The sequence below is a fragment of the Orcinus orca genome, chromosome 6 (assembly GCF_937001465.1).
Source record: "Orcinus orca chromosome 6, mOrcOrc1.1, whole genome shotgun sequence".
NCBI classification, from domain to species: Eukaryota; Metazoa; Chordata; class Mammalia; order Artiodactyla; family Delphinidae; genus Orcinus; species Orcinus orca.
In genome coordinates, this window is record NC_064564.1 from 40067769 (window position 1) to 40081494 (window position 13726).

General features: G+C 40.6%; 1 protein-coding gene across 5 annotated transcripts in view; it reads left to right on the forward strand.

The window, feature by feature from the left end:
• KIF24 (kinesin family member 24) overlaps positions 1-13726 on the forward strand; it is a 61793-nt gene that overhangs the window by 37656 nt on the left and 10411 nt on the right. For all 5 annotated transcript variants that reach the window (XM_033437799.2, XM_033437801.2, XM_004275094.3 and 2 more), the window contains 4 exons: positions 4931-5052; positions 5883-5988; positions 11644-11715; positions 13429-13538. In XM_033437799.2, the coding sequence (XP_033293690.1) occupies positions 4931-5052; positions 5883-5988; positions 11644-11715; positions 13429-13538 (410 nt within the window). The remainder of the gene's footprint in view (positions 1-4930; positions 5053-5882; positions 5989-11643; positions 11716-13428; positions 13539-13726) is intronic.

Consider the following 13726-nt stretch of genomic DNA (forward strand, 5'->3'; position numbering starts at 1 on the left):
CACCATCGCAGATCACCCTCAGGCTCACTCAGGCATGGCTACTTGTTACCTGCCTGCACAACTGGCAGCTTCATTTTTCACACAGGATTGTCCTTCCTCCAAGAAGTTTCTCCTTCCAGGTGTATTTTATTACCCGGTCTTACCAATGCAGGGACCAGGACTTCCCTGCCTTTACAGAGGACTTGCTGATGCAACCAGATTTGGAATCAAGGTTTTGCTTGTCAGGCAAATAAATGATGGACATTTTTTCCCTTGTAGAGTTTTTTGGGCTTTTAAGTCATTCCTACAGACAGTTCATGTACTTATAGGTATCCATTCGTGAACTTCTAATAAATCTGCTTCGTGTTTTAACATTGCCTTGGCTGTAGTTGGTAGCAGAGGCCCACAGAGTAAGAGCTTCCCCTAGATAAGCCTCAGTTGTATGCCGGTGATAGAGACTTAGTCTATACACAGTGCCTACCCTGCTGAAGTGCTCATAGCCTGTCTTTGGTATTTGTGCAGGAAGCTTTGTGATTAAAGTCTGGATGGAGCTGGGTCCCAGTGCCGTGTGTCCTTGAGCACATCCTTTACCTTTCTGAGCCCGAAATATGTGGATGTTAGCAGACGATTGGGTTGTGTGACAGAGAAGGAAATGAGATAATATACATATAATGCTTACTGTGATGCTAGTTAAATTTGTCATGTCTATTATTCTTATTAATAAGTCCCTGGGGCTTCCCTGGTGGCGCAGTGGTTGGGAGTCCACCTGCCGATGCGGGGGACACGGGTTCGTGCCCCGGTCCAGGGAGATTCCACATGCCGCGGAGTGGCTAGGCCCATGCGCCATGGCCGCTGAGCCTGCGTGTCCGGAGCCTGTGCTCCGCAACGGGAGAGGCCACAACAGTGAGAGGCCTGCGTACCCCCCCCCCAAAAAAAGTCCCTGAATATTTCCCAGTGCCACAGAATTCCATAGTTGTCTCTACTTTCTATTGTAGCAGGTCCCCATTTTACTACTCACATAACATGATTTGTCTAAAGCAGCGGTCCCCAACCTTTTTGGCACCAGGGACCGCTTTCATGGAAGACAGTTTTTCCATGGATGGGTGGGATGGGGGGTGGGGGGAGGATGGTTCAGGTGATAATGCGTAATGTGAGTGATGGGGAGCGGCAGATGAAGCTTCGCTTCCTGCTGTGCAGATCCTAGTTCCCTGACCAAGGATCAAAGCCATGCTCCCTGCACTGGAAGCACGGAGTCTTAATCACTGGACCACCAGGGAAGTCCCTACATTTTTTAAAAGAAATAGTTTAAGTTTTGGAAGTTTACACAAAGATGTTAGTTCTTGGGACTTCCCATGTGGCACAGTAGTTAAGAATCCGCCTGCCAATGCAGGGGACACGGGTTCGATCCCTGGTCCAGGAAGATCCCACAGGCTCCGGAGCAATTAAGCCCGTGTGCCACAACTACCGAGCCTGCGCTCTAGAGCCCGTGAACCAGAACTACTGAAGCCTGCGCGCCTAGAGCCCGTGCTCCACAACAAGAGAAGCCACCGCAGTGAGAAGCCTGCGCACCGCAACAAACGTAGCCCCTGCTCACCGCAAGTAGAGAAAGCCCGCGCCCAGCAACGAAGACCCAATGCAGCCAAAAATAAATAAATACATTAAAAAAAGAAAAATATGTTAGTTCTTTAGTATATTTTCTTTTTTAAAAAAATTTATTTATTTATTATTTTTGGCTGTGTTAGGTCTTCGTTTCTGTGCGAGGGCTTTCTCTAGTTGCGGCGAGCGGGGGCCACTCTTCATCGCGGTGCGCGGGCCTCTCACTATTCGCGGCCTCTTTTGTTGTGGAGCACAGGCTCCAGACGCGCAGGCTCAGTAGTTGTGGCTCACGGGCCTAGTTGCTCCGCAGCATGTGGGATCTTCCCAGACCAGGGTTCGAACCCGTGTCCCCTGCCTTGGCAGGCAAGTTCTCAACCACTGCGCCACCAGGGAAGCCCAGTATATTTTCTTTAATTAATATTTATTGAGAACATATAATGTGCCAGTCGTAGTACTAAGTGCTTTACATACTACGTATTATCTCTTTTAGTCCTCAAAAGTAACCTATGAAATTACCATTTTATAGATAAGAAACTGAGGCCCTGAAAAGTTAAGTGATTTGTAAAAGTTCTCACAATGCAAAAGTTTAAACAACTGTATTGTCAGAGCTGGCATGTAAACCCAGACAGTCTAACTTCAGATTTCACTCTTAACTGCTACACTTGAGTTGTATATCATTTACAAAAGTCTATCTAATGATCTTCACAGACTGCCTCATTTTTACTCCTCAGAGCTCAGCTGCTTTATACCACAGTTTCTGAAAAACATGGTGGTTGCAGACTGTTACTGAAGCTGAGGAAACTGGACCATAGACCAAAAATTCCTTCATGTTTTCTCTAAAAGGCATTTAGTCAGGAAAAGTCACCTCAACATGTTAGATTTTCTGAGATGCACTCACAGGTATCTAGTACATCATGGCACAATGAAAAGCCAAGTATAAAACTCTATAATAGAACCTCAGAAGACAGTCTTTCTTGACTCCCCTGGGGATGAACCACAAGGTCACCCCTTGAGCTTCCTGTTAGTATCCACAGTTCCTGACTAGGTATGGCCTTAAGGCCTCTCTGAGCTCTCATCATATTCCAGCAGAAGTAGCATCATTGATTACACGTGGCAGAGGGTACCTGGCTTCTATCCCTAGCCTGACCATATTCTGCCTGTGTGACCTTGGATAAGCCACTTAACTTCTCTGTGATTGTTCCTTTATCCATCAAGCATATTGCTTACACAATTCACAAATGTAGGCATTTAAAAGATCTCCCCTGTCTCTTCATGGGGTTTGTAAAAGACATATATATATATCAAAAGAGCTCTGAGACCCCTAAAACCCTGGGAGGAAATGCACCAGAATCTTGTTAACTCTGGGGTTATGGAAGGTATATATTTTCTTCTTTATATTTTTCCTGTATTTTCTAAGTTTTCCCCAGTAAGCATGTCTTTCTTTTCTAATGAAAAAGAAGTTTGATAAAAAAGACTAATACAAATCTAAAATAATCCCTCATCATTGCATTGTAATCTATGAAAATATGAAATCAGAGTGATAGAGAAAGGCCAGGATGAGGAAGTGCATTTAAACTAGATAGTTCATGGGAATTCTCTGGCGGTCCAGTGATTAGGACTTTGTGCTTTCACTGCAGTGGCCCCGATTTCAATCCCTAGCTGGGGAACTAAGATCCGGCAAGCCTTGCAGCGAGGCATGGATGGATGGGTGGTTAGATAGATAGATAGATAGATAGATAGATAGATAGATAGCCAGACAAACTAGATGGTTCAGTCATAGATTTGGCCTTAAGTGACCTAGCCAGCATCCAGGTTTAGTTATCAGTGCTTTTTTTTTGGGGGGGGGGGCAGTTGCCCCACCCAGTATAAGGGATTACTGCTCTAATTCTTCTGATTTCTGATTAGCAGCAACATGCTATCCATGCAGTTGATAATCCAGTTTTGTAAATTAACAATTTCTGCTCTTTACAAAAGGATTCAAGCAAGCTATATACAAAATGAGTGCATTTAAAATTTGATTCTAAATTTGATTCTAAAATACAATTCTGAATCTCACTGATAATCTTTAGAGACATAACTATTGCTTAGGCCATGGAGGAATTTATTATTAGTTAATTTTTTAAAAAGTACCTACCCCTGTTTGTTAAGATATTTTATGGACTATTGTTGAAGGTTTGACTCTGTCAACTTTTGGACTCTTTAATCTGGAAACTGTAGCTATGTTCAATATGATAAAAATTAAACTTCTGAGAGATTGAGAAAAAAATTAAATAGGACTTTCTTAGTCTAATTCACTGCAAAATAGATGAATTTGTCCTAAGTGCCCCACAGTGTAGTAGAAGCTACATGGGCTTTGGAATCAGACATACTAGATGTGGAATTTGGTTCTGCCACAAAACAGCTGTTTGTGAGCAAATCAACCTTTGAATTTATTCCTCAGCTGTAAATTGGGCATAATAATCATACTCACCTCACCTTAGGCTACTGTGAGGATCCTGTCAAATATTTTTAAAGTTCTTCACCTTTTTGATTCTCAATAATCAACACTCCCCCAAACCAGGGCAGGATATATATATATTTTTTTACATCTTTATTGGAGTATAATTGCTTTACAATGGTGTGTTAGTTTCTGCTTTATAACAAAGTGAATCAGTTATACATATACGTATGTTCCCATATCTCTTCCCTCTTGCGTCTCCCTTCCTCCCACCCTCCCTAGGATATTCTTATATGGCTGTGTTTTCAGTGGCTTGAGGCCATTCCTGAGGCTTCACCTCTTCTCCCCCATTCCTTTGTGGCCAGAGGGACCCGAGTTAGCCTTTACTCCCATTTGGAGGGGCAGTGGTCTCAAGGGAAATCATGGGCTCATGGCAATTGTGATAACTTATCACTTCCATGTTCCCACACATCAGTCCTGGTCTCCTTTATGACTGCATCGTGGTGGAAGAGGTGGATGTGATCATTCATTCTGTGATGCACATTTCTGTCCTTTGCTTCGGTTACTACAACAGATGGGTATGATGGGACCTTACTTTGGAGCCAAGTTATGCCCTGGGGATTTTAGTCAGGATAAATCCATCAAAGATATTAAAAAGAGTGTATGAGATCAAGAAGTAAATTAGCTCTTGAGCTATTGAATGTTCTCCCCCAAGATTAGTATTCCACATTGTTTTCATTGCTCTTGGGTACTTATTCTATATGATTTAGAGTTTAGGCAACTTTCCTCATAGAGGGAAAAGACTGCAGTCTACTGACAAAGCTATATGTCTGGTCTCTACTGCTCTCAGCTGACTCTTAGGAGCCAGAGGGCTTTGTTTACTCCTTGCAGAAGTCACCCTGTGGATTTTATTTTCAGGTGATCTTGAAGGGCAGCAAGGAGCGCAGCACTGGGGCCACTGGAGTTAATGCAGACTCCTCCCGCTCTCATGCTATCATCCAAATTCAGATCAAAGATTCAGGCAAGAGGACATTTGGCAGGTGAGCTGGAAATACACAGGGAATCGCATTGTGTGCCTTTCCCTAATGTGACTTTGAAATATGTGTTGTCAACAACAGGACATCCTGCCACTGTGGAGTTCTTTATTTATATCTTACAGGGATACACAGTAGAGTTATCAACTCTGAAATAAATCATTGTACTAAAGTGCCATCAGTTGATTAACCATGAAGTAATGACCTATTGTTGGTCAACCCTAAGTTATTAAAAGGGACATTGATTGCTTCTAATGTGAAAAACAGTATCAGCAGAGGAATAGTAGGAAATGCATCTCAGAGAGCTTACAGGCAAAAAAAAAAGAAAAAAGAAAGAAAGAAAATTAATCCATCCTTCCTGAAAGAAGCCATAAGACAACTGGGTACATTCATTGCCTTTCTGGTGCTATCTTAGCAAACTCTGCCACAGTGATGGATGAACCTATCTCACCTCTGAGTAATGAGTCTGTCTTTTTTTTTTTACGGGGAGGGGGGGTTTGCTGGAAAGCAGCCCACGGAAGTTTCTATTTAATTATCTAAGTGGTCACCTAAGTGATTTGCATTGTGGTCATTTAGCCTTATGGGAAGAATGTTTAATTAATTTCAGTCATACTTTCTCACAAATGATTAAAACCAACAGAAGGATCTAAGTGAACAGTGCCAGCAGTAACTGACAGATTAGAATCTTGCAATACTTTTGGAAAGCTGACAGTAATATCTTTTACTTTCCTGAGGATGGGTCAGTGCTGATTTCTTGCTGGGTTCACAAAATGCTGGCTGATGTAAAAATAAACCAAAGCCCCAAAGAAGTCATCCCTGCTGTGTCTTTTCTCTAGGATCTCTTTTATTGACTTGGCTGGCAGTGAAAGAGCAGCAGATGCCAGAGACTCAGATAGACAGACAAAGATGGAAGGTGCGGAAATAAACCAGAGTCTTCTGGCTGTAAGTTGTTCAAAACCTTTAATCTAAAAATCATTCTTGAGAGATTTTGCCCCTCTTTACATGCAGACAAAGTAGGTGAGGGTGGGGTGGAATAAGGCAGTGGAATTCCAAGGTTGGAGACGGAGACGAAAGGTGCCCAATCAGATTCTTGGCAGTTCTCGACAACTCTTCTTTCTCTCCCTGCCTTCTCTTCCTCTGGTCAATCCCTGACAATTAGGAACAGAGAAGTATTTCTGCAGTTGCTTGAATGGTTAACTTAGGTACACTTTCTCCTTCTCATCAAGTCTTAAAATTATTTTTTCAAACATATAATAGTAGAATAAATAGTATAATGATCTCCCAAATACTTGTCTCCCAGCTTCAACATGTGAAAAATCTAACCAACCCTTTCCTTCTCCTGGTTGGATTATTTTAAAGCAAATCCTGTCATCATGTCATTTCTTCCACAAATATTTAATGATGTATTTCAGAGATAAGGACTCTTATCTTTTAATATAACATAATACCATTGCACACCTAAAGAAATAATTATTTAATGATACCTGTTATCCAGTAAGTGTTATAATTTTACCAGTTGTCCCATAAATGTCATTTTACAGTTGATTTATTCAAATCAAGATACAAACAAGATCCTCGGATTGCTTTTGGTTGATATTCCTCTTTCATGCCATATCAGTTCTTCCCCCTCTCTCTCTTTTTTTAATATTAATGTATTTGTTGAAGAAAACTCAGTCACTTGACATATGAGATTTCCTACATTCTGGATTAGGCTATCTGCATTCCATGTTGATGTTTAACATGGTACTCTATCCTCTATTTTCTATAAAGTGGTTAAGATTTATATTTGTGCTGTCCAAAATGGGAGCCACTAAGCCACATGTGGCTATTGGGTACCTGAAATGTGGCTAGTCTGAATTGAGATGTGCTCTAAGTGTAAATTACACGTTGAAGCATGTAAGATATCATTAATATTTTTTCATACTGATTACATGCCAAAATATTATTGGATGTGTCAGATTAACTAAAATATATAATTAAGATTATATATTTAATATAATATACAATTAAGATTATATGTTTAATATATAATTTCATCTGGTTTTATTTCTTTTTATTTTTTTCTCTTTTTTTTATTGGGGTATAGTTGTCTTACAATGTTGTGTTAGTTGCTACTGTACAGCGAAATTAAGTAGAGTTCCCTGTGCTATACAGCAGGTTCTTATTCTCTATTTTATACATACTAGTTTTATTTCTTTTTAATATGGTTATATTTCTTTTTAATATGGCTATTATAATAAAATTACATATATGGTTTGTATTTGTGGCTCACAGATTTTGATTGGGAAAATGCTGATCTAGAGCCTTGATCAGATTTAAGTTCTGTTTTTTTGGCAAGAATAATTCATGAGTAGTTCTTACACTTTCTATAGGAACACATCAGGAGGTACAGAATGTCTGATTATCTCTTTTTGTGATTTTGAAGTGTTATCACTCTAATTCCTCCATTACTATTTCCCATCAACCTTTTTCACCTTATGGTTTTAGCAGCTGTCAATGAGCATTATTACCTTTATCCATTGCTTCATTAGGGATTCCAAAATGGTGATATTCTAATTCTAATATTCCTTCTGTATTTATTTATTAACTGGAAAGAACTTTCCCCCAACTATCTGATTATCCTGAAATATAATTCATACAACAGAGGCAAGATAAATGCTTGATATTTTGCCTTCACTCACCAGTTTTCAGAATGAGTTGATGTCCTGGTAACCTAAACATGACCATGAGTTTGTTGTTGTTGTTTATTTTTTTGTTTGTTTTCATATTATTATAAACATTGTCATCTTTTTTTCTTCTTCTTCTTAAATTACACATTTTTGGCCAGTGGGAGTCTTTTCAAATATGTTCCTACTAGTCTCTGGCTTTCTGGTATGACAAGATGTTGTAGGCTCATCTTGTACATTTCTTTCCCCAGACCTTGAATCAGCCATTTCTTCAACAAGCCTTGGTTTTTAGAGGGAAATGGTATTTAGAGACCATTTAGAGTGCTAGTGGTACTTACTACCACTGTTAGTCCTCGCTACTAGGCCTTTTTGGTGGACAGAGCTTGGAAATTTTTTTTTTTTTTTTTTTTTTTTGGCTGCATTGGGTCTTTGTTGCTGCGCGCGGCTTTCTCTAGTTGCCTCAAGCAGGGGCTACTCTTCGTTGCGCAGCTGGGCCTCTAGGCGCGTAGGCTTCAGTACTTGTGGCTCGTGGGCTCCAGTGTGCAGGCTCAGCAACCGTGGCGCACGGGATCAGCCGCTCCCTGGCATGTGGGATCCTCCCGGACCAGGGCTCGAACCCGTGTCCCCTGCATTGGCAGGCAGATTCCTAACCACTGCGCCACCAGGGAAGCCCTAGATATTTTTTTTTAAAGGTAAAAGTATATCAGGGATTCATACTAATAAATTAATTCAAAATTAAGACTGCAGGATTTTTGCTTAACTTTTTAAAATTTATATTTCCCTCCCTTTTCTCTTATGCTAAAATTCTTAGTTCCTAACAACATTAATATAATTTATTTGCTCTACTTCAATACATATGTATACCCAAATCATGTTAATATTACTCATAATATGATTACTGAATTCAGATTAAGATTTCTTTGCAGTTTCCTTTTTACCCTTAAATTGTATCCCACTAGGGATGTACAGTCATAATACTGTGTTGCAAAGTCACTTGAAATAATTCTTCTCTGTGTGTTTAAGCTTACCAATTTTGTATTGAGTTAAAGTTATAAAATAAGCCACATTCAGAAAAGTCTAGTGTTCAACCCTGTCCTCTCAATCCTGTTACCTCCCTCCCCTTAGATAATGATTTTCTACCAATATATATGTTTATATTCACCCCTTTCTCAGGAGGGAAAAAATAAAAGGTAGCATACTGTAAACACTTTACTTTTTGCACTTAACAGTATCCTGGAGCTCACTCCATGGCTGTGTACAGAGACCCTCATTCCTTCTTATAGATGCATAGTCCTGTCTTGTGCCCCTCCACAGTATTTAAGTCCTTTTGATCAGAACTGAAATCTCCAGCTAGACACATTATTTCCAGGCCTCATGAGGGATAAATTGGGAGGCTGAGAGAGGTGAGAGAATCAGCATCTTTTTATTATTGTTTAAAATTTTTGAATAATTTTAGATTTTAAAAAAGTTACAGAAATAAACATGTAGCATTCCTTCACCCAGCCTTCCTAATGTTAACATCTTACATAACTATAGTAATCTAAATCAGGAAATGAACATTGATATAATACTATTAACTATCTACAGACCTTGTTTGAATTTCATCAATAGTCCCACTAATGTTCTTTTTCAGGTCCAGGATTCTATGTTACATTTAGTTATCATGGGTCTGTAGTCTCCTCAGTTTTTGTCAATTTCGACCTTAACACCTTTGAAGAATGCTGGCCAGTTATTTTGCAGAATGTCTCTGAATTTGTGTTTGCATAATGTTTTCTCATTATTAGATTGAGATAATGAATTTTTAGCAAGAATACCACAGAAGTTGTATACTTCTCAGTGTATTGTATCAGTCAATATGTCTTATTACTGGTGATGTTAAACTTGATCACTGAGTTAAGGTGGTTTGTGCTAGGTTACTCCACTGTAAAGTTATGATTATTCCCTTTGTAATAAGTATCTTATGGAGAGATACTTTGAAACTATGCAAATATCCTGTTTACATCACACTTTTGCTGCCTAATTTTAGTATCCATTGATGATTCTTACCTGCAACAATTATTACTGTGGTGTTTACCTGATGGGATTTTCTATGTTCATCATTCTACATTAATTAGTTAGAATGCTGCTGTAAGAAAGAGCTGTTTTTTCTCTTTAATTTATTTATTTGGTTATTTAGTTATAATAGTAAATGGATATTTCTTTTATTTGCTAAATTAGAATCCATTTCTATCATTATTTATTTTCTTGCTCAAATTATCCCAGATGGCCATTGGGAGTTCTTTCAGGTTGGTTTCTGTATCCTTTTGACATGCCCCCATCATTTTTTGAGCAGCTCCTTGTCTTTTGGCACTATAAGGTGTCACACACTCTTCCCTGCCTTAGCCCTGGAATCAACCATTTCTCCAAGGAGCCCCAGAACCAATATATTTGAGCATGTACTATATGCTAGTCAGTTTACCCTTCACAACAAAGCAGGTTCTCTTATTCCCACTTTATGGATCAGGATTCTGAAGCTCAGGTTAAGTGAATTGGCCAAGGGTCCACAGCTTCTAGCTAGAAATCTTTGATTCTCATATTTAAATTTATGGTCCAGGAATTAACCAAGAAACCCAAGAAGTACCTGTGAAGTTGGAGAACCCTCTGGGGCTTGACTGTGTCTGTCTCACATGGGCGATAGCATGTAAAGGGGCCTGAGAACAAGCCTTATAGAATAGGATCAAAATCTTGTGCTTTGTGAGGTGCACAGAGGTGCCCCTTTTTCTTTCCTAGGTACTTCCCTTGGTTTTCCCTTAGAGTTTAGTAAAGTCTACTTTCCATTCTGATTCAAGGCTAAAGGGACCCAAAGGCTCATAGAGAATTGATAGCCACACTTGGATTTGAGTACATAAGGGGCAGGTGTAACTCAGGGACCAGGTTTGGGTACCTGCTCGTCCCTTCTAGAGAATCTTCCCAGTGCTAAAGTTTGGGGATATTGGACTGATTTGTAATAAAAGAGGAAATTCCCTTATACCTTCTTATAACCCGGCAGCTTCTTAGATAGAGAGGAGTTAGTTGTGGGCATCTGTAGCTGCTGCCACAGCAGACTCTCAAAGCTAATTACCTGTTCTTGGTGAACTCCCAGAACTGGCACTGCCAAGGGATTCCTTCCATTCTTTTCCCTGCCTTTCTTCTCATTTACTGCCGCCTAGCGGAGATGCAGGACTCAGAAATAGAAGATCTCTCCTCCCTGATCCTGTCCCCCCAACCCCTGCTCTTTCTGATAGGCATGTTGCCCCTAGAGATCTACATATGCAGGTTTCTGCTAGCACTAGTGATATCCAATGAGCACTTCTTTGAGGGGCTCTGCCCAGGAGCAAGTGACATGCCCTTGCCTTTGGGCCACAGTCCCCCCTTGTTTTTAAATGAGGAGGTAGACTTAGATGATTTCTCAGTTCCTTCCCAGCTCTGACTCTAGAATTTCTCCTGTCCCATCCAGACAACTTGAATCTGCACTTGAGTCCATACCTATAGGTGTGCATGTGTGAGCAGGGAGGCGGGGGAGTAGTATAGTATCTTTCTATTTAAGTGCATCTTGTAGTTGGGAAAAGTGTGAGAAGAGGAGAGAAAGGGAGCTGGCAAGCCAGAACTGCCACCATGTAAGCTGGCCTCTGGGACCTGTGGGAATGTCCCTGGGTTTGTCTGTTCTACACTATCAGGGCTAATTCTAGGATCACAGCCTTTAAATTGGTGGGGGGGGGCTTAACTAGGCACAGCTAGCACAGGATGATGTTTCCCAGTCTAGCTTGATTTTTCTTGTCGAACAAGAAACTAGCACGGCATTTTGACTTCCTTTTGGGAATTGCATGACTGTGATTTACTTAAGAAAAATATGATCTGTTATTCTCACTTTGCATGTGATATTTGATGTGCTTATTATTCTACCACTTTGCAGCTGAAGGAATGTATCCGTGCATTGGATCAGGAACACACTCACACTCCTTTCAGGCAAAGCAAATTAACTCAGGTAAAGTTATATATGAGCTTTGAGTTCTGGTTCACTCATGTGTTCCTTCTTCCATTCATTTATTCCTTCAGCAGAGCATCCACTGCCAGCAAGGCGTGATGCTCCCTGGAGTGGGGGAGGGGGGAGGGGGGAGGGAGGGGGCAGAGAGAGGAGGGGGAGGAGTCACATTCCTTCCAGGAGCTCTCAATCTTGGAGAAGAAAGGGGCATCCTCGGGCAGGGATACCTGCACTACGAAGCAGCCAGGCTCCCTGTGGGGCAGCAGTGGTCACCATCCTACAGCTTTCTGCTTATTTCTAATGTAAAGAAACCTTGTTGATTTAGTGGAGTCTCTGAGCCTTTGAAGGGGATGGTAGTGCAGCTGTACTTGGTACTTTCTTAGTTGTAAGACTTAGACCAGTGTTTCAAGACAAAAAATAATAGCTGCAGTTAAAAAGAATGAGATAGATTTTTGACATGTCCTGACAGGAAAGATGACCAAGATCTATAGTTTAAAAATATGAAATGAGAAGAAAAAACTACACAGAAATTATGCATGTGTTCGCTGATTATTTTGAGTGGTAGAACCATAAGTAATTTTTTTCTTCCATTTTTCTGTCACGAAAATGTGCTTCTTTATTAATGGGAAACGCCAATAAGTGTGCATCTATAATGGCTGCAGAAGAGTGGCCCACGGAGGGGTCTGCCTAGGTACAAACAGCTGTGAAGACAGTTATGGGTGCCCCTGGTTCCCTTCTGCACCGAATCCTATGCACAGTAGGGACAGACTAGGTAGAAGGCAGTCTAGGTGAGGATCTTTGTATTCTGGGAGAGATTTTCACCCTGTGCAGCTAGATCGGCAGCCCCACAGGACCTGGGGCAGAACCTATAATAACATAGCTCCTTACTAGTCAGAACTGGGTTAGATTGTTTCTTCTCAAACATGATTTCAACCAGGGATCCAGGAAACCCTTCTTATAGGTGGTTAGTCCTGATTCTGACATTGGCTTTGTTATTTTTCAAAACATGTCCTCCATCCCCAGAAATTGTGTCCTATTTAATTAAAAAAATAATTCCACACATGGATCCACTTACAGAATAATATACCTTTTTCACTCAAACATAAGTTTTAGATCTTTCCAGGTACCTAAGTACATATATACATGATTATTTTTTATGGTTGTATGCAGTTTACAATTATTTAGTTTGTTACCTGTTTATAGACTTGTAGATTTTCCAAATTTTACTATTATAATAAGGTAATGAATATCCTGTGTATACTTTTTGGGGGGGGATCAACTGAGCAATTATTATCTCTTTAGGATAAAGTCCTGGAAGTGTGATTGCCAAACCAAGAGTGTGAACATTTTTTACCAAATTTTTACCATATTGCCAAACTGCCCTCCCAAAGGCATGTACCAATTCATGCTACACGGTATACAGGCAGTGTAGCAGTGTACAAGAGCGCCCTTTCCCTAGACCCTCAGCAGAGCAGGGTAGTGTGAGTCTTAATCTTATAGGTGCAAAAATTTTAGTTTTTCAAAATGGTTTGTTTGCATTTCTTTGATTAGTGGTGAAGTGAGTACCTTTTGTTTATTGACTGTGTTTCTCCTTTTGTGAATTACCTTTTCGTAGAAGGGGGTGAGGGTGACTGTGGCCCAGTGTCCTGCACACAGTAAGTAGTCAGTAGGCCCCTGGTTAGTTGACTTCATTGACCTGCCTTCTGTTTCAAACAGGTTCTGAAGGACTCTTTCATTGGCAATGCCAAAACCTGCATGATCGCCAACATCTCGCCAAGCCATGTGGCCACCGAACACACTCTGAATACCTTGCGCTATGCTGACCGGTGAGTCCCCTTCAGGTGGCGGGTCGTGTGTGTATGTGTGTGTGATACACACACAAGGATCTGACCTTGAGCTCCACAAGCCTGTTCTTGGGACAGTAATTCTACTGCCAGGGGAATGTGCAATTGGTCATTTGGAGAATGTGACGTAGGAGGCCCTGCCATTTTACAAGCGTGAATGTGACAAGAGG